The sequence below is a fragment of the Malania oleifera genome, chromosome 6, assembly GCF_029873635.1.
Source record: "Malania oleifera isolate guangnan ecotype guangnan chromosome 6, ASM2987363v1, whole genome shotgun sequence".
In the NCBI taxonomy this organism is placed as follows: domain Eukaryota; kingdom Viridiplantae; phylum Streptophyta; class Magnoliopsida; order Santalales; family Ximeniaceae; genus Malania; species Malania oleifera.
The window spans coordinates 26,178,154-26,200,243 of NC_080422.1; the positions used below are offsets into that span (position 1 = coordinate 26,178,154).

Below are 22,090 nucleotides of genomic sequence, written 5' to 3' on the forward strand. Positions count from 1 at the left end.
TTGTCCTTGCCTAAGAATGGAATCTCATCCTTCCTCTCTCAACACCGCCTCATCAAGAACCCAGATATACAAAATGATACCCATTTTAACTCAAAATCCAATGAAACAGTCAAATAATGACTACATGCAGTAAAGGTTGAGCTTAGAAGAAGCGAGAACAATTTAAAATCTAGTCCTTCAGACATAATAATGGTGTATGAAAGCATAGAACCCATTGCAACATACCTTAGTTGTAAGGTATTGTCTCACAGCAAGTTCTTGATTCAATCTTGCTATAAGATCCTCCATATCTGTTTTTGCTGTAGCCAGTCTACGTTGCAAGGTAATAAGAACCCTGTTCATTTTACGGCGTTCATCTGACGGAAGAACAACTATAGGGTCACCCGAGCTGGCAAGGCTATCCATTGTTCTTGGGGCCTCAGAACCTTCAGGAAAGTCGATGGATCCATCACCAAAAGAATTTACCATCCCCAGGTTTGAAATTTCACTAGCTCTAACAGAACTTATGTCACTCACAACACTCTCTGCTGATAGTCTTCGAACATGATCAGCCACCTTGCTATTCTTTACTTCAGAAAAAGGTTCCATTTCATCCCCAAGTTGAACCACAGCTTTAGAAGTACTTTCACTAACTTTATTGTTTCCAATAACATTGTTCTCTTTTCTGATCTGCAGTTTATGCCTAGATAACCTTCCTATTTTTTCCGTAACAGAGTCTCCTATTAGCAAACCATTATCATTGTTATACATGCCAAACTTAAGATTTGTGTCTATTGCAGCACTTAAGTTTTGATCTGCTGTCAAATTGTCCATTCCCAGTTCTGAAAAGTTATCCCTTGCATGCCTTGGCGTTCCAACATCAGATTTTTCATATGTAGAATCATAACCATAATCTGAAGCAATAGAAGAACTACCAGCAACCACAGAAACATCAGACTTGGGTTGGAATTGAAAGGATGGAACCACACCACTAGCAGAAGAAGTCACATCTGAATTGCGGTGAATATCATCAAATGCTGAAAGTAAAAAACATCAAGAAGTTAGTACCATAGCTTGTATTTCTCAAAGATTATCCATAGCCTATAGTTACGGCATCACCAATGGCTACTTTTTATCTTCAGATTTGTGAAAGTCTAGAAAGAAAATACAAAATTTCATTTTGCATAACTGCATCAAGGAGACACCTACAAGACCTTGCAGCAGCTTCTAGCTCAAGAAAGATTGCCACTGGAGCACTTCTCGATAAATCAATGTCAGACAGCAGTTTTTCCATCCAGTCTTCCAAAGAACTCCTCCTCTGCAATAAAACTAATAATTTAAGGATATTATTTTTTGGATAGAAAAAAGAATAATTATTGAGAAAATGAACACAAAAAGGGAGGTTAAGGAATTCCAAGGGAAAAAAAATTACATCAAAATTGCTCTAATAACTTTGTACGTCATCCAAATATATATCCCCAAACTACCAAAATACCCAAAGTGAGGCTAGAAAATAATTCTATCACAAAGCAAAAGACCTCCTGCGTCTTTAGTAAATATCATTATAACTTTTAATAGATCAAACAGCACATTATCGTAGACTCAACTAGAGCATTATGCAAACAAATTTTAGAAGCGATAACAATGCTTGAACAGAAACCAGGAGTTGGAAAAGTCTGTTCCTAACAGAATTTGAAAAGAAACACGCCAATAAAACCGAGTCATTCCAGGCTCCGAAGCAGGGATACCTCTAAAAGGAAGGAGTGATTGTCAACATCCGTTAAACATCAGATGCCTGCATCACTCCAAAAACACACCTGCAATTCAAAATGCTCCCTAGCATGTCCACAATTTTTTAAAAAATTTCTAACGTCAAACATACATTTAGTAGAAAGGAAACAAAGGCTACACTTCAAAGTTAGTGGACACATCAAGACTGTCTTTCCCAAAATAGAAACAGAGTATAGTCATGAGGATAAAAAATACACAAAGATTTTCTTAATTTAATCTTTTTACACATAAAACAAAGAACTGTACCACAAGAGGAATGAAGAAAGAAACAAAAAAATGGAGGATAACCCATCCTCCAGTACAGAGAACAACAAAACAAGAAGAGAAACAAGAAAGCGAAAACACTTGGTGAAGAACAGCTCTCCAATCCCTTGCAGATCAGTTAAAGAAACTCTTCAAAAAAGCCATCAGTAAAACATCAAAGAGACACCAGGAACAACACCCTACGCCATAATAGATCAATGGGAGCAACAGAGGCCCACATTACACTCCAATCAAATGCACCAAATAACAGAAATAATAGCACTTCTCCACAAAGCTTTTCCTTCCATTGCTTTTACCAAAGCCCTCGAAAGAATGACAGTGCATACCCTCCAAATAAGGACAACCCCATCGCTCATCTAAAACGCCAAACATTTTATTCCAAAATTCCCACGAAAAGGAGCAATGGAAGAACAAATGGGAATAATCTCACGTTTCAATGACCAAAAAATACACACATCAGAAAATAAACTTTGATTGACCTTCAACTTTATAATGTATTATAGAAGCATGATTTGTTTAATTAAAAAAGCAGAACTTATAGTATGCACTCTGGAACATGCATATAACTATTTGCTTATTTAATTATTAATTATTGTGTCCATGTCATTTTTTCAGAATTTGCAAGTGTCAGCATGTCATATAAACATCTGTTCCACAATCTCAACACTAATAATTTGCTTTAAAGGAGAAGATCAAATAAAGTAGATGCTGACTAACGCATGTGTGTTTTTTTGTTGCAATGGGGAGATGTGCACACATTTGTTTGTACATTGTCCCTATTTGTGACGTATTTGGAAGAATTGTTTTGGCATTATTGGGGAGCATTGAGTTAGCCAATCTTCTTGGAGTGGTCTTTCTTTCAGTTAGGGATTTTAATGAGGAGAGCAGAGCCCTTTTTTGGAGTCGTGCAGTTTTAATGATTATTTGACAGATCTAATTATGTCGTAATACAAGACTCTTCAAGGGTTTTGACACTATTGCTTTAATTTCAAGTAGGGTGGTCTTTCTCAAGTCACTCTGGCGTTGTGCAAATGGCTTTAAACAGGGATTTCTCAGATTGATTTGCAGAGGGATTGGTGAGCTTCATTAGCCTTCTAATGTTAGATTTTCCTCATTGTTACTTTTTGTTCTTGGTAGCCAGGAGGATGCCTCATCCTCCTCTCTATTACTTTTTTTCTTTCTTCCCTTACTAAATTTCTTTATCCAAAAAAGAACAAATCAGCTGTCTCATAAGCATGTCCTAGCAACATAGCAGCCAATAAACTGGCCCAGAATATTTGCTATTGAACACCAGTAGCTAATTGCAACTATAATTTGCAGGGGAAAAAACGAACCTGATGATATAATGAAGAGTCTTACAACAAATGCTTATCCTATTTGGTGATGTTTTAAGAGCATCATGTAAATATGAAGACCTAATCATAACGATAGGTCTCTCCCTTCTAATTATAATATATATGCCAAGTACATAACAATGATTACACTGAACTAAACTGTTCTAGGAGTTGAGGCACTAGTTTTAGCTCTGTAATTTTGTGATTTCTTTTCCATTGCAAGAGGCTAATGCACTGTATAGTTTTCCAATATTGGTAATATATGAAGCTTGTCTTCTACCCCAAAGAAAAAATTGGCCACAATATCCTTATTGACTCACATTAACTCATGCTTACTAACATAGAAATAACACAGCAATAATACTAAATAACTGAAGTAATCCATAACACTTCCCCTCAAGTTGGAGCACAGATATCATGTGATCCTAGCTTGTTACAAATAGATTTAACACAAGCACATCCGAGTGCTTTAGTGAATAAATCAACAAGCAGGAATTCAGACTTCACGAGTGGCTCTAATTTGCTTCTGCACAATCCGAACAAAGTGACAATCAACTACAATATGTTTCATCCATTCATTGAAGACTGAGTTGGAGGCAATATGAATCGGAGCTTGATTATCACACTCCCAACTCCATAGGCCAAGAATGGGGAAAACCAAGTTTTTCCAACATGTTCTTTAGCCAAACCAACTCACATATAGCGTGATCCAATGTGGTAAGATAGGAAACAGGTACTTGGATAAATCATTTTGACCAAATTTGGAGGCCAATTTCAAAGGATAGGGTCAACAGATTGTTGGGTACTAAATTTGCTTAGTTAATAGTAGTTTATTATCTGTGTGTAGTTTTCTTGTAGTAGGATGAAGTATTTTGGAGGCTTGTTTGTAATATTTTTGTATTTTTTAGGTGTTAGTAATTTCATGTACCTTTGGGGGAGTATGTGTAATTTCTTATATTATAGGCTTTCTTATAAATAGTGTGTGTAAGCCACGAAAGAGGTGGCTTATGATGAGTTTGAATTCAAAGTTAAAGTGTGATTTTCCCCTTGTATCTCCTTCTTTGTCTTCCTTCCTCTTTTTTCTATTTCCCCTCTCCTCTACTCTATCTCCCAAACTATTTGTTGGCTGTAATTACAGGATGCTTTCCTACATCATTTGGCATCAAAGCCCATCCACAATACACCATTTCGCCCATTTTCAATCCCCCACTTCTAATATTTCTATTTCTGGTCTACTGTCACTAATTTCTGTTCTGCAACTCTCTCTCTCTCTCTCTCTTCCTTCTTCTTCTAACACTTTTTTCCCTGTTCATTCCAGCCCATTATTTTCTCTTCCTTAATTCTCTTTCCCTCTCTCATTTTTATTTTACTTCTGCAGTCATCAAAATTCTGCAGAAACCTTCATCCTCCTTTCTTCTCTTTCTTTCTCTTGATTGTATCTCTATCTTGATTCTCTCTATATTTCAGTTTCTAACTTTCTATAACTGGCCTTAAATTTTCCAGAGCAATTCTCTCACAAAGCCATATGAAACACACAAAGACCATTATGCTCGCACTATTCATCTGCAACTTTCCCAGAAAATACAGCCGTGCTACTCAATTTTCAAACACCTCTTTTCGGGTAAGGAGTTGGTTGTGTGTCATTGTGTCTACACCATCAAATACATTCCTAAGAGCTCTATCAAACAGCTTACGGCTATAGTTGCCAAGGGTTACACCAAACATATGGTATTGATAATTTTGAGACCTTCACTCCTGTTGCTCAACTAAATTCTATTAACGTATTGATCTCATTAGCAGTTAATTTTGATTGGCCCTTACACTAGTTGAGTGCAAAGAATGCCTTCTTCTATGGGGATCTTGAGAACATGTACATGAAGCAACCTCCTGGTATGTTGAGGCTGCTTGCACTCATGGTTACCGCATGCCCTAGCACATGCAGGATGATGCCGAGGGATGCACACTCACACTTACCACATGGCCCAACACATGCACACCATTACCTGCTGTATGACCAAGCACATGTGAGGGAAGGCAACTATTGGTAGTTTATGTTGATGATATCATCATCACTTGCAGTGACCAATGCAGGATTGAAGATGTCAAGCAGTGGCATCAAGCGAAATTTAAAATCAAGGACTTGGGTACTCTGCAATACTTTCTTCGTATTAAGATTGTATAATGTAGGTAAGGGTTTGAATCCATATTAGTGAAAATATATCTTCGACTTGCTAAGTGAAACCAATTTCTTGGGAGCTACAATACTCCTACAAATCCCAACATGAGGTTATATATGGATGTAGGGCCGAACTTTTAAGACAAACATTGATATAGGCTATTGGCTGGCAAATTGATCTGCTTTACTGTCACTAGATCTAACATATCTTTTGCCATAGGGGCGGTGAGTCAGTTTATGGAGAACCTCAAACAACCACATTGACATGCTATTTTTAGGATTTTGCAGAATCTCGAAAGCTCTCAAAGTAGATGTTAGATACATAAATGTAACAGAAGCTATGAGATCATAGGACACTCTTAATACAGATTGGAACGCTCTGTTGATGATCAAAGATCTACTACTAGATACTATACATTTGTAGGAAGTAATCATGTTACCCAACGTAGAAAAAACAAACTACTATAGCAAGATCTAGTATTGAACAAAATACCTAGCTATGGCTCATACTATGAGTGAGCTTACGTGGCTAAAGACTCTAATCTCAACGATAGAATTTTCGGTAACAAAGCCGATAGATATGTTTTGTGATAATCAAGCAGCCATTTATATTGCTATCAATCTAGTCTTTCATGAGGAGACAAAGCTCATTGAAGTTGGCTGCCATTTAGTAAGGGATGTTGTGTTGAAGAAGACCGTGAGGACTTCATGAAATCAGCAGATCAGTTAGGGGATGTTTGCACTAAACCTTTATTTAAGCCCACATTGAGTAATGATCGTAAAGGTTGGGATTAGGTGACAGTCATACACCTCCAGCTTGAGAGGTGGGGGGTGTTAAAAGAGAATATGTTATTTTAGATTTTGAGTAATTAGGTTGTGTAGTGGGGATACTTTTGTCCATTAGTCTTTTATTATTAATATATAAGAGAGCATACCTAAAGTTGTATGTATGCTTGAAGGGAACTACCACCTTTTTACTTTTCTTTTCTTCTTCTTTTTTCTCATCTTCTCCCCTTCTCTCTTTCTAGCTTCTCTCCTCCATCCCTAACCTTACAACACTAACAAAATGCAGGGAAAAAAGTAACAAAAACTAAATAAGAAAACCCTTATTTAAATCCCTGGCATCATAATTAATGAAACACTGCAGGTCCGCTAATTTCCACTAGCCTTCACCTTTGTTGTGCCATGACAAACTTCGTTTCCTTTGACAAATACCCATAACTATCCAATGGTAGTTGGGCCCATTTCTAAATCCTTCCCATTAATCTCCTCTAGAAGATTAGGGCAAATTCCTATTCGTACATTGCTGCTCTTTACCCAGCCCATCTTCCTTAAAAATAGGAATTCCCTCCAAACATTGCATTAGAGATGGTGGCACATGCAACAAGTCCCCAAGAAAATTAGAAGATTCAGGCACATACCGATATTGTTCCCAAAAGTCGTCCAAGAATCTGCCAAATCACTAAGTCAACAGGCCCTTCTAATATTCATGGCCTTCACACACTATTTATAAAAAAGCCTAAACACATAAATTTACACACACATCCCTAAAACTGCATGAATTACAAACAAACCCATACTTTACACAAATACTACAAAACAAGCCCCAAAAATACACATAATATTATACTAATTAACTAAATATATAATAAACTACTAATTAAACCCAACAAACCCTTGACTGAATTCTTCTTAATTATTCTCCAACATGGCTCTTCCCAAGATCTTGCTTTTTTCCCTACATCAACTCTCCCCCAAATAGAAAAAATGCGGCCTCGACTTTTGAAATGTTGGAGAATCAAAAGGGAGAAGCAAACTTGGAATCTTCGAAAGAAAGTGCTTGAATGAGACGAGAAACCACATTCTATTGGCAGCATCATAGACTTGAGTTGAGAATTAGCATTAATGAACATATCGGGGATGACAAACTCAACGATAGGAACGTTTGAAAGACTTTGGATATCTTCAAACATATGCATTTCCTTGCTTGTAGCGATTTCAAGTTGAGTAAATGTGACTGATTCTTTGTCTTGGTTATTTGGTAGAGCGGACTTCAAAACGATTTTCTTCCCATTATAGTGGAATACATATGTATTCTCAAGCCCTTGAATCACACCCAAATCATCTAACCAAGAAGTACATGACCAATCTTCATAGATAGGATATCACACCAAACATTGGCCAAATATTCACCCATTTGGATGAGAACCAAACATCTTTCATCAATATGTACAATAGAGTTATCAACCCAAGACATCTCATAAGGCTCTGGGTGAGGTTCTGGATGAAGCTGCATTTGAGTGGCTTCATTAATGGAAACCACATTCATTGGATATCTTCCACCAATAATGATTTTGCAAACTTTTTCTCCGCATTTGAGAAAGGTGTTGAAGAGCTTGAAATTGTGCCCAAAGTTTTGCAAACGACATTCCTTTTTTCTATAATTTGTCACCATGTCGCTGAATTTATGCATACATATGCTGCAGCTATATATCACCAACAGCCCTTTAACACAATTTCTCACAAGCCTTACTCCCAATTTCCTAAAAACTATCTTCAATTCACCTAGATATTGGTTGTCCTGCTGACTTGAAACAAATTCACAAAGAAAACTCACAAATCAGCAACAAAACCTGATTTTTAATACTGGAATGACAATTTCTAGGGTTTCATGCAAAAAATTATCGTGCATGCTTGCAATGTAGTGTCCACAATCAAAATATCTTGCTGCATATCAAAATCTAACGGAGAAAACACCAATTTCTCACAATTCCAGCAGCAGGAGGAAATCTTGCAGAATCCTCACTCGTGCTCACCAGCACGTGGGGCACGTAAGTCACCGGTGGTGACTTTCCGGCAATGATTTTCTGGTGAGTGGTAGATCGAAGAGTGGTGAGTCGAATGGTGGTGGTGGTGTGTCAAAAAAAAACTTCAGCAATGGTGAATTTTGAAGGGGGTGGCCACTGGAGAATTTCAGGTGGCACATGGGGCTTCACAGCTGGTTGGTTGGTGATGAAATTTTGAGGGGAAGGGTTTTGGAGGGTTCTGTTTTTGGTGGTATGGGTGGCGTTGCAGAATCTAGGCTGGAAATCAGGGTTTCGAAAAATGGGACACATCTGGAATTTCTGAAGAAGTTCAGAAACTGCAGAACTGCTTTTCAGTTTTCTCTCTGTTTTTTTTTAAACAGAAATTTTAGAATAGAGAATAATCAGAGAGAGAGATTTATGGAAGAGAAATAGAGTGAGGAAAAGACAAGGAGGAAGAATGTAGAAGAAGAAGAAGGAGAAGAAGAAGAGACAGACAGAACAGAGAAGGGAGAGTTAATGCAGAGCAGAGAGTGAGAGAACAGAACAGAGACAAAAGACAACCAGAGAAAAAAAAAGGGAAGAAAGAAGAAGCAAACAGCAGAGAGGGACGGAGAAGTTAGAACTGAGAAGAGAAGGAGAATAGGCAGCAGCAGAAAGAGATAGAAGTTGCAGAACAGTGGGAAGAAGAGAAGAGGGGGAAGAAGAAGATTGAAAGGAAAATATAGGGGAGTTGAAATGGAAGAAAGAGCTCATGGTTGGGCTCTGATACCAAATGATGCAGGGACAGCGTCAGGGGCTGCCACGGGAGAGATTAGAAGAAATAGAAGAGAGGAAGGAAAGGGATGGGAGGAGAGAGCAGATACCAAGGGGGAACTCATGTTCAATTAACAATTCAAATTTATCAACAACTGCCTACATCATGGCTTTCACACACTATTATAAAAAAAGCCTGAACACATAAAATTACACTCATACTCCTAAAACTACATGAATTACAAACAAACCCATACTTTACACAAATATTACAAACAAGACCCCAAAATACACATAATATTATACTAATTAAACTAAATACATAATAAACTACTAATTAAACCCAACAATCCCTTAACCCAATTTTCCTTAATAAATCTACAACACGGCTCTTCCCAAGATTTTGCTTCTTGTCCTACACCAAGTCATCAACAAATGTAACAAAGTACCGAAATCCCAACTTCGACGTGACATGACTAAGACCCCAGATATCGGAATGGACTAGCATAAAAGGACTAACCACCCATTTTTTGTTGACCTGGGAAGCAAAGGGAACTCGATGATGTTTTCCCAATTGACAAGACTCACATTCAAGATTAGACATAGAACTCAATGTAGAAACTAGTTGTTTCAACTTGTCCAAGGACGGATGACCAAGGCATCAATGGATTTGAACTGGAGAAGCAGTGGCTATGCAAGCAATGGGAGGAGAAAGCGACTCAAAGTAGTAAAGTCCACGAGCCTCACATCCTATGCCAGTTGTCTTCCTTGTCTTCAAATCCTAAATAACCACAGAATTAGGAAAAAAAAAGTGACCAAACAATTTAGTGACTTTGTAAGCTTACTAACTAAAATGAGATTCGAAGGGGATTTAGGAATGTATAAAACAAAAGAAAGAGAGATTGAAGGAGTATGATTTACTGTTCCTATCCACTTAACCGCAATAGTGGACCCATCAGTAAGGGTAACTTGAGGTAGAGTTTTAGGATACTAGAAGGTAGAAAAGAAGTTGGTTGCACCTATTATATGGTCAATGGCAGCAGAATTGATAAACCAAGGACTAGTGGGAAAGATACCAGATGACATATAAACTGTAGGATTACCTTTCTGGGCAAAAGATGCAATGATATAATATGTTTGTTGTGACAATTGATACTGTAGAAACCTTGAATACTCCTACGATTCATAGTATGCAGTTCTCTCAAACAAGTGACTTGCTAGGGAACCATACTTTTGGGATTTGCAAACTCCATCCCAACGCTCACAAACTTAGGCCAATGATAACAAGATTAATTTCTGGAACAGGGAACAACCAGGAACTAGTTGACCCACCATGAACAAGACGCAAATAAATCAGTACAAGGCTCCCACACCACCAAGAAACTTAGACACAGCTCGAGGTAACCAGCACACAGCACTGGAACAATTGGAGCAACCACAAACAAGGTGAACTGCCGAAACTACCACGGACAAATCACCAACAAACTCATATAACTGTCAGAGTCTCACATAAACAGCTTATGAACACTGCCACTGCTCCAAGAGACTCACCAATGGCCTTTACTAACACTGAACAACAACTAATGGGTTACCGCGAGTGCAGGGTCGAAAAAGATTGGATCTTTGAGCAAAACACAAGCCCAAGAGCTTGATATTATGATTTATGGAAGAAATTAGAACATTGAATAGAAAAACACAGCTAATTCCAATGTTTCAGACCCAATAAACTCAATAACCATTGGCAAACAGCTTCGGAAAGCATCAAACCTTTCCTCAGGGTGCCGCATATGAGAAATTAAAAAAGATGAGATCTTTGGACGAAAAAAATCATGAAGACCTTCATTAATATGTTCATAGAGGGATTTCGAGCACTGCTGGATGAATTCAGGCCAAAAACATGCCTGAAAGTGGCTTCATGTGCCAGAGCATGGGGTCAGCCCTGGGAAGCCTTCGACCAGTGTGTGAGTGCGCGTGGGGCACTGTTTGGAGATGGGATTTCAGTGGGAATGCACATCAGCAGTGTCTGGATGACCTATGGTGTTGTTTTTGCAAAATCTATAGTAGATTTTGTGTTCCTGAACAGGCAATTTCACCCAGGAAATTTCCAGCGAGACTTCCGGCAGCTGCTGGCTGTTTTCTAACGCTATAGTGTTACTAGAAATTCTTCTATGATGGTAGACATGCAGCAGATTTAGGGTTTTATGCTTTGGATTTAGGGATTTAGGATTTAGGACTTAGGGTTGTAACAATTAGGGTTTAGGTCTCAGAGTCATGCTCTGATACCATGTTGAATAATTGGGTAAAATGGAAGACCTAACCTCAATTATAGGTCTCTCACTCTATTTATAATATATGTCAAGTACAATACCAATGACCATAATAGCTTTACTAACTCACACTTACTAACATAACTCTTAACACACAATAAAAATGCTAAATGACTAAATAACCATTAACAGTATAAAAATATGTAAAAGACAAAAAAAAAAAACATATTAGGGCAGAAACACCATAAGCATTTGTGCATCCCTTTGATGAATGAAGACCCTCTCCCTCCATTCGACAAGTTTCAACAGAGAATCCTCTCCTCTGGCCTTTCATCTGCCTCCGTCAAGCTCCTCCAACAGGATGACTGGCTATCGTGTGACTGATCTCTCACTCTTTCCCCCTTTCTCGCAACCTCCTTTAGATCTTCAACATCACTACAAATAGTTAACCTCAACCAAACCTCAAATCATCTCCAGATCTCCGCCCTTCTCTTCTCAAGCAACCTCTTTCCCACATCCCTCTCTCTACGCGAGCAATTTCTCTCACTTCAGCAAGACACAATGACTAAGAGATGATCTCTCTTCTTTTCCATTTGGGAGCTATGAGAGAGAGAGAGAGAACCAAGTGAGTCAACATTCTAAAAGGTGACTTGGGAGTAAAATATTTGAGCTCTTATGGGCATGTGGTAATGGCCTCGTAATTCACAGGCAACCCCACAAGAAGACAGCTATTTTAGGGTAAAGTTTAAAGATCATATTTTCTTTTAAATATCTAAAAAATTCATACCTAAAAAAATTTTTTTCTAATTAAATTCATCACATTTTTAGTATATATTTATATATTTTTGAATAAAAGAATTCAATTACCAAAAGGCTTACACCTTTTCTCATGCCTTCGCTTTTTAAAACATTGATTCCAATGTCAGGTCTTTAACCAGCAGCAATCAGTTTAAAGTTTCATGCATATGGCATTGAAAAGAGAAGCAGTCAGTAAGTTTAAATATCTACATGGGACAAAACTACAGGTTTGGGATCAAAGTGTTATCTTCAACAGTTCTAATTTCTTATACTGAGAGATAGTCAAGGATGGATCCAAGTGGAAGGCTATAAATTTTGTTTAAAAAATAATAGTTTGTATACTTCTATTTTAAAATATCCTTCGTAAAAACTAATACCTGACTCCTCTTCCCCCTCCACCCAAAAAACCAAACAAAAAAAAAAAGATATATACACTTCGTCCCAAGTGGATGATTCCCAGATGTGTCATTTTTTAGGAGGTTGTTGGTGTGTGGAATAAACCATTCATAATTTCCACACATGGAAGATTAAGTGGACAAGGCTTTAAGGAACATTGTTCACTTTGCATATATACACTTCTTTAGGAGTCACTGGGATGAGAAAAACAGTTAAACTTCCAGCATTAAAATCTCTCCATCCTGAGCTCAACTGGCACCAAAAGGCAAAGAAGATGGTGATCATCACATCTAATAAAAGAAATGTTTGTCAAAATCGTAATCCCAGCAGAGATGATAGAAATGGGTCAAAAACCATTCAATCCCCTTTTATATTATCATTGAACATATTAAGCTACAAATTACAATATGCATTATACAATGCCTAAAAATGAATTACAAACTCAACAATGAAGTGCATACTGAAACAATAAATGGAATTGGAGGATAAATTTACATGCATACACAAATACCAGAATTACTTCACATATTCATGAAGGGGAGCTCAGGCGCAACGGTATGGTTGTCGCCGTGTGACCTGGAGGCCACGGTTTGAGGCGTGGAAATAGCCTCCTGCCAAAAATGCAAGTTAAGGCTGCGTACTATAGACCCATTATGGTCCACCCCTTCCCTGGAACCCGCATACGCGGAGGCTTTGTCCACCAGGCTGCCTTTTTTTTTTTTAATTCATGAACCAATAAGGTCAGTTCCTCACTTAGTTTATGGGGAGGCTTCTGGGCATAAAAGAACCCAAGGCAGATCAGTTCCACAGCCAACCACAGGCTCTCACCATTTTTTATGAAGAACATTAAAAACTCTACCATATGCCTTCCAAGCACCAAACTAAACCAAACAATGTGAACCAGGTGAGTTTAATACTTTGATTAGCCCAGAACAAATTGCAACCCTACCATTAGCTGCTGTTACAACAAATTTTAAAGAGTAGAACAACTGACATGCAACTTAATTCTAAACCCCATAGAATAAGCATCATAAAGATTTATATAGATAACAATATAATAGGGGGAAAAAAATAACCAACCTCTTCCAACAATGTTGATGTTTTAACTCTTAAAAGCTTCTTTGATGGTGCTGAGGGCAGATTTTTCTGGGGAAATGCCTCTTTGAGCTGAGAAAATTATTTAAAAATTGTCTGTTAAAGTAGTGAAATCTGAAAACATTTGCATCATTATAGTTAGGGAGCATGTGAAAATTTTCTTTCAAAAAGGGGAGAGGGCTAATCAATCCAATAGGTAAGAAAAATAATAAATCCTCTTTCGATGGAAACGCAGAAGTAATTCAAACTTACTTCAGAAAATAGCTTCAAGAAATCATTAAATCTTCGTAATATGGTCCGAGTGGTGGTGATCCCCTCTGGTGACTGTATACCAATTTGTACCCTGTAAAACTGTCCCTCATGAATGTTAAACATAGAAACATTTAAAGCTGGTATAGAGTTGCAATAGAATTATGCATAAACTGGTGGAAGACAAAATACTAGATTGTGTCACAAAAGTCTATCACAGTATCACCATTGTCATGAAAATTATAGATCTCAAAGAATTTTCAACGTTTTTTAGGATTCAAGACACAAGAATCTGCCTTCGAAGTTTTCTTTAGAGTGCCTATGGAAGTGTATTTTTCAGATTTATCCTCTCTTTACCCCATACATCAAATTTATTGTGGTTAATGGGAATTGCATTCAGTTTTTGGAAGACACTTGGGTGGGTGATTCTGCGGTTTGCACTTCCTTTCTTCATTCATATAGTCTTTCCTCATTGCATAATGGAAATAGCTCTTCCTTTTTTATTTCAAATGGGGATAAGATCTCTTAAGAATGTCATTTTCATGGGCCTTAAATGATAGAGAAATGTTGGAGCTCACTTCTTTTTTATGTTGGAAGGAAGCCATCCTTACATGAGGAGGGGCCATCAGCCGTGGGTTTGCGACTCTTTGGGAGAGTTCTCTTGCAAGTCTTTTTTTGAGCTTTTGATCCAAGGAACTCTGTCCTTTCCACTTCATTGTACTATTTGGAAAGCCATAGTCCCCTCTAAAATTTATGCTTTTATTTGGTTAGTTTTACTTAATAGAGTTAACACTAACAATTTGTTGCGGTGTAGGAGGCCATTTAAGGTTTTTATTTTCAAAATCTGCTTCTCAACTGTTCCTTCATTTTTCTTTTCCTTGGAGGGTCTCAAACAAATTACTTTAAGTATTTGGAGAGAGTTGGCTTTGTTCAGAGTTGGTTAAGAATTTTTTATCCATCTCATAATCTCATTTAAAGGTTTTGGAGGGAGTAGCGATAGTCCACTTTGTGGAGGCAAGGGCTTTTTGCAGTCTTGTGGGGTATTTGGTTGGATAGGAACCTCATATTTTAACAGGGAAGGGGGGTGTCTTGCTTTTTCTGGGATAGGATACACTATTGGCGTCATTGTGAGCCTTTGCAAGTGGTTGTTTTAAAGGGCTGTCTTTTTCTGATCTTCAGCTTGACTAGATGGCTGTACCATTTGATGTTTTCTCAATTTCATCTTTTTTGTTTTCATCTCTTTTAAGGAGAATTTTCTTATGCTCTTTTTCTTTATTTTCTCCCCTCTTCCTTCATAAAATTTCTTCTTCTTCTATAAAAAAAAATGACACAAAAATCTTATTTGAGGAGGGGGGAGGGTGGATGGGGAAGGGGGGAGAGGGGCAGAGACTCATTGTGCTCATAATTCTGATTTTTAACCCACAGTTATCAAGGCCGGTGGACTTTTCTCCTGCAACATCAAATCAGATAATGCACAAATATTCACACACCAAAAAAAGGAAACAGATGATAATAATAATAATAATAATAATAATAATAATAATAATAATAATAATAATAATAATAATTGTTATAGTGTACGTTAAGGGGGTGCAGCCCAAGTACAACCCAAAACAAAAGAAAGATTTACAAACAAATAGTGCTAAGAAAATCAACGGCAATCTAGGCATTAACAAAATGCTGCCACTTAATCCAAAAAAAAAAATGTTTTGAGCCATCAATCATAACAATAGTAAGACATGTTCCTATTCTCCAAAAGATCAAGCCTCGGAAGAAACTAAAAAAAATGTTCAACCAAGCTTAAAAGGACGATATGACATCAGAAGATTGAAAAAAAAAAAAAAAAAAATGCCAAAACAATAATTGCATGGACGATATGGCATATAAGTATAGACAAGCCTCTTGGTGATATCAAAACCTAAATGAGAAATTAACCCAGTAACCAGTAAAGTTAGCAGATACTCAAAACAATGGTCTATCTATCCTAATAAAAAACAAGGATGTTTCACACAAAACTATAAACTGCACAGGAAACAATAACATGATGTGAATTTCAGAGAAAAAAAAATGCAACAAAGGGTTCTCCTACTTCTCTTTCATCCTAGGTGGGTTTTGGATAAGCCAACCTCTTCAAAAGATGGATAGCATGTAGTTGGAAATGAAAAATATTAACAGCTGGATTTGACTTTTTTACAGAATTATCAACAACCTCTCTCTTTTCTCTTCTAGAGACTCCTTTCGAAAAGATTTCCTGTGGATAAATATTTGTTTTTTGGCCTTATACAGAATTATAAATTATAAAAAGTCCTCCATATAAAATGTTCTTTTTTGCCATTTTAACAGATTTTTTTGGGTCTAATTCATATTGGATTGAGAGAGAGAGAGAGAGAGAGCGAAAGGGAGGGAGATAGAGGAAGGGAGAAATGGTTTCAGTTAATTTTGTCTTAGGATTCTGCACAATATCACTCTATTAGGTCAGACAACATCTTAATATGGAAAAAAATTTGGATCTCTTTCATGGAAAAACAAGGTTCAATGTTTATTTATCAGATGCCTGAGTTATACTATCATAACGGCTTTCTGTTGCCGTCACTGTTGTCATTGTTGTTGCAGTGGCAACAGCAGTTATCACTTGCTATAGATTATGATGAGACTAACTCGAATGGCTCTAAACCGCTGGTTTTTTTTTTTTTCTTTCATATAGAAAAGGAAAAAATATGTGATAAGAAGTGATCTCTTTCATGAAAAAACAAGGCTCAATATTCAATTATCAGATGCATAAGTTTCACTATCCTATTGGCCATATGTTGCCATTGCTGTTGTTACTGATGTTGCAGTGGCGACCAGAGTGTTTGGCTTATTCTTTTTCTTTTGGGCTATCACCATACGATCTTCAAAAGGATTTGAGGGCAGCTTTTAGTAATGTCACTGTAATTTCCCTTTGCCTTTCTAGGAGGACATCTGGTTGTCCTCTCATTGTACCTTGTTTGTTCTCTGTTAACATATTTTTCCTTCTCCCAAAAAAAGAAGAAGAAGAAGCCTGCCAATCCTGCTGGAAGTCCTAAAACATAATAAAATGTTCACCCAAAAAAAGGGGCTGCAAAAGCCCAAATAGAATCCGTATATCACATCCTATCCCAAAGGAAAGATAAATTCGGCCTCTTTCCAGCGAAAATACATGTATTCTGTTCAAACCAAGTCCCCTCACAAAAACAAGAACACCACATGCCTCCACATTCTGCCAGCCTCCTTACTCCTGCCAAAACCTCTGAAGGAGGTAACCAGAAAATCTTCCGCTGACTCTTGAAAAACTCCATTCCTTCCAAGTAACCCAAACAATATATTCCACACACCCCTAGTAACCAAAAGTGTAAGAAAATACGAGAATCTGTCACTAAACTGTCAAAGAAAACTACTAACAACTGGGGATTTAATGCCTCCAAAGGCTTCCTACTCCACAGCAGATTCTTGGTTTAAATGCTATTAAGAACAACAAACCAAATGAATGCCTTAATCTTAATGGGAATTTTGGCCTGCCAAATACTCCATGCAGGGGAAACGACAAATTGAACCAATCAAATATTCAAAGGATTTACATGGAAAAAAAAAAAAATCTCTCAATGAATCCAAATTTCAAACCCGAACATCCCTCTTATTGGAAGGATAACAAACCTTCAAACAAGAAAGCAATGAAGAGAGGTCCACCACCTCCCTATAATTTAAATTTCTGCAAAGATGGAAATCTCAAGATAAAGTATTACCACCAAAGGTCATAAAGGAAGAAATGACAACATTACGAACCATAGGCGAAAAAGACAAGTACTACATAATGCAGTATAACCAACCAGATATCCTCCCAAAAGCTAATAAGAGTACCATCACCCATTTTATATTTTGTGAAAGTAGAGCATAAAGCGTAAATCTGCAAATGTAACCTTTAAGGACTCTCAGAAGAGCATCTAAGAGCCATATTTGCACCCCAACCATCAATTATTTCTAATAAGCTTGAACCAAAGGTAGTTCACCAGCAAGAGAGATGACCACAACCATTGACCCGTTACCAAGACCAACTTATTGAGACCCACACCCCAAACCCCAGCTTAGACCTACACACAACATCCCAACTGTCTCCTGTGCACGAGTATACCCCATGTATGCATGAATACATGCACAAGGGTGTGTAGTAAAAATTAGAACCACGAATTTGAACCAGGAAATGACTCAAAGACAGAAACAGCCTCTAAAGTAGACCAAGTTAAATCAAACTTTTCATTGACATGCCCCCCCAGCTTAGACCTACACACAACATCCCAACTGTCTCCTGTGCACGAGTATACCCCATGTATGCATGAATACATGCACAAGGGTGTGTAGTAAAAATTAGAACCACAAATTAGAACCAGGAAATGACTCAAAGACAGAAACAGCCTCTAAAGTAGACAAGTTAAATCAAACTTTTCATTGACATGTAATTAGTCAAGCACACTCAGATTTGGATACACTGCCCAAAATTCTAGGATTTATAGTGCACAATATAGCATGACAAGTTTCTTTTATTGCAATTAGAATCAACAAATACTAAGTGAAGTCCAAAAGGCTTGCATAAATTCTTTTTGACTGAATAAATAATAAATATGTCTCCAAAACAAAAACAAAATAGAACCTCTAACAATGTTCAATAATTAACATGGTTGCTCAAAAAGAATAATCAAAATTACTTTATGTGGGCCCATTTTAATCTTGATTTTAAAGAACAATTAAATGGCTATAAAAGAAGACTGATGACCAAAACTAACACTATTTTACATGAAGTCATGTACAATATAGATAAGCTCTGTTGCAATCGAAAAAAAGAAAGTTTTTCCAATTTAAGAAGTATACCACTACAGAATCTGAACCACTTGATTTTGGTAAGATAATCCAAGAAGGAATTACAACACAATAACTCCATCCTGTATGAGGATCATGTGGCCAAACAGAGTCCTGTCCATCCTGCAATAAGAAAGAAAAGAAAATTTTACAAAAGAAGAGACAGTATAGCCCTGCGGTAAAGCTATTAAAGTAGTGTACCATTGTGCAGTTTGATGCGTACAACCCAAATCATAAGATTAATATACATATAATTGAGCTATCCAATCATGTCGATAAACAAACCATCCTTTACTGATTAATAGTTATTTAGCATTATTGCTAGGGTTACTGCTGTTTTAGTAAGCGTGAGTTGGTAACAGTATGATGGTCATTGTAATGTACATGGCACACATTATAAATAGATAGGGAGACCAATTTGCTGTGCTTAGTTTTTCGAATTCACTAAACATTCTAAATGCAGTATCAAAGCCAATGATTTGAGTTGGGCTCAAGTGTTCATGCATGTGATCCTTGGACATAGACCCTGGGGAAGAGGAGTGGTGCATTCTATGGATGCTAGTCTCATAGATGAGTAGACTTCCGTAGTTTCCTGCCTTTCCCATGGTTGAGTAAGTGCTCCTAGTTAGTTGCATGGCGCTGAACAAGAATTAGTTCCATTCATTGTAAAGTGGTTGAAACTCACAAAGTCATGAGTGAGAAATTGTTGAAATTTCCACTTGCAAGTTTCTCCCACATCAAAAATTTGAGTGAAGGATGAGTGGCTCATATACATGGTTGGGCCCAAGACCTAACAGCTTGAGCTTTTGAGTCAAGTTGGTGCTCATTCATGCATATCAAGCCCAGTCAAGAATACTCCCTCGATGCTAAACAGGTGGTATTGTTGACATTCCCACTTGTAAGTTTGTTCCACATCAAAAATTGAGTGAAATATGGTGACTATATACGTGGATTGGCCCAGGCCTAATGGCTTAATATTTCAAGCCCACATGTGAGGACACCAATGCTAAGTGATACCTAGCAAGCTCCAAAGACCAAAACCTTAAGTGCGGCAGCCACGCCGAACCAAGCCCTAAATCTCATAATCTTATGCCTGTCTGCCACTGTAGGAGGGTTATTCATACCACCATAGGCCTAAAACAGCTCTACTAGTCTTCAAAAAGAACATCAATAGCAGGAACATAAAAATATCTCAAGATGTTGAAAAACCAGCATTACAGTTGCCCATAGACATTGCTGATCTGTAGCCTCCTGAAACCCCATTACCGGAAGCCCATCCATGCACCCTCACATACTGGAATTTGAGGCTTCATTCAGCCTCGCTTTTTATCTGATTTGTTCCCACATCTCTTGAATCCCTTAAAAACCATGACATCAAGTTGTGGATCATGGATTTTGATCCAAAATCCAACTTTTCTGATTCTTCAATTGCAGCATTAATGCTGTTAGACTCTGTTTGTCACTAGCAATTGGGGCTATGGCACTGCTGTATTAGTGAGTGCGATTTGTTCCAGTTGTTTGTAGATTTGTTTTCTTTGTAGGTGTTGGGATGGACATGAACCTCAAGAGTATATTTCCCTCACAAGTCACCACGGATTCCACCTTACTTGTTCCCAACACACAAAATTTGTCTTAAAGGAGGAATACTCAAGGTTTTTGTAGTATCAGGAATCCAACAAGCATCTCATCACATTGCATCTCTCACTCAGAAAGCTAATCCCTACAATATGCATGTCATTGAGTAATAACATATCTCCCAAGGTTAATAAATTAGGGACTCTATGTAGGATCGCTAGGATGGTTTGCAGTATGTGTGTGTGCGTGCGCGCGTGCGCACACGTGTGTATAAAGAAGCTATATTGTATAGAAAATAAGGGAACGCACAACATACGTGGACAAGAAAATCCACCAAACACAAAACCACCAAATAAAAAGGGGAAAAAAAAAAAGAAAACAAAAAACACAACATTACACAATAAAACTAGACAATATTAACCAAGTATACCTGTTTGCAAACCCTTTCCATCAAAATTTACTGAGCTCTTCAAATTCGCTAATTCCCTTTGGCCCTTCATCTTTCGAATTTTGCCACCACCCATGGGCACTTCATTTCCTCCAATATCAATCATCTTTAAATCCATTTTATCTACTCCTTAGGAATCTCCTCCACAGGAATATGCAATATTCCATCCCTAAATTGTAAATTGTTAACCAACCATCATTTATCAAAAAAAGAAACTCCCTCCAATCCTTTCAACGGTGGTGGATGAACTCAAGATAAAATCCCCTATTTTGTCACAAGAATTAGAAAGGTACCCACATTGTACTCAAATCTCATCCAACAACAACCATCATACTGCATTCAAATTCAAACTCACTAATATCATCACTTTTTGAATCTGACAAAAACAAAAAAAAAAAACAAAAACCCTCCCATTTCTTTACCTCTTTATCTTTGCTTGCCCTATTGCCACACCCAACCTCCTCCTTTGCATGAGGTCTTCAACAATACTAAGCTCTCTTTCAGAATCTCTCTTAGGAATTGACAGTGACAAGAGCCGGCACCGGTGACACAAGGAGGAGGTGGCTGGCGATTGCAGAGGAGGAGATTGCAGAAGAGGCCGCAAAGGATGGCTGTGCACAAAGCCAATCAGGGGAGAGTCAAAGAGGAGAGAAGGGGGAGAAGAGGAAGTTCTTTTAAATTACGAGATTGCCATTAAATTTGTTGAAATTTACAATGATGCCACCGCCTCTCTACAGTGCCACTTATAAGTGGCAAAAAAGCAATCCTTGATTGATTTTGAAAAATCACTTAAAAACTTCCTAAATAAGTGGTTGTACAGTACCACTTTTTTTAATAAGTACTTATAACAATTAACAATGCAAGCCAAACACCACTTATTTCAAGTAGTACTTATTTTATTGTTTAAGCACTATAAGTACTTCTTTTAAGTGCTCGCAAACAGGGGCTTAATAGCTTTGCCACCGACTCACCAGAATTTTCTCTCTTATCTTCAAATACCTTCCTCATCTTAGTACCCATAGAAGCCGCCTTCCGACAAGCATAACCCATGTTTCCCATAAATCTATCAGAATTAAGACAAAAAACATCACATTTCCCCACCTGAGGCAGCTTCTAAGTTTTTACTCTTCCACACCATCTTCTAATCCCTCTTCAACTCTTGTTGCATTTTTAATACCACGATCTTGTTTCGAAGCTAAACTGCTAATATTCAGCTCTTGCTCCAAAGCTGGTTCAGTTTGACTCGTAACTTGGAGAGCTGGAGATTGCGAAAGGAATCCATTATCAAA

General features: G+C 37.6%; 1 protein-coding gene across 1 annotated transcript in view; it reads right to left on the minus strand.

Annotated features, from left to right (window-relative positions):
- Positions 1-22,090, minus strand: part of LOC131157631 (PX domain-containing protein EREX) — a 68,491-nt gene that overhangs the window by 26,914 nt on the left and 19,487 nt on the right. Inside the window, 5 exon segments of the mRNA XM_058111932.1 lie at positions 226-1,016; positions 1,189-1,297; positions 13,646-13,732; positions 13,913-14,011; positions 18,791-18,901. Coding sequence (XP_057967915.1) covers positions 226-1,016; positions 1,189-1,297; positions 13,646-13,732; positions 13,913-14,011; positions 18,791-18,901 — 1,197 coding nt within the window.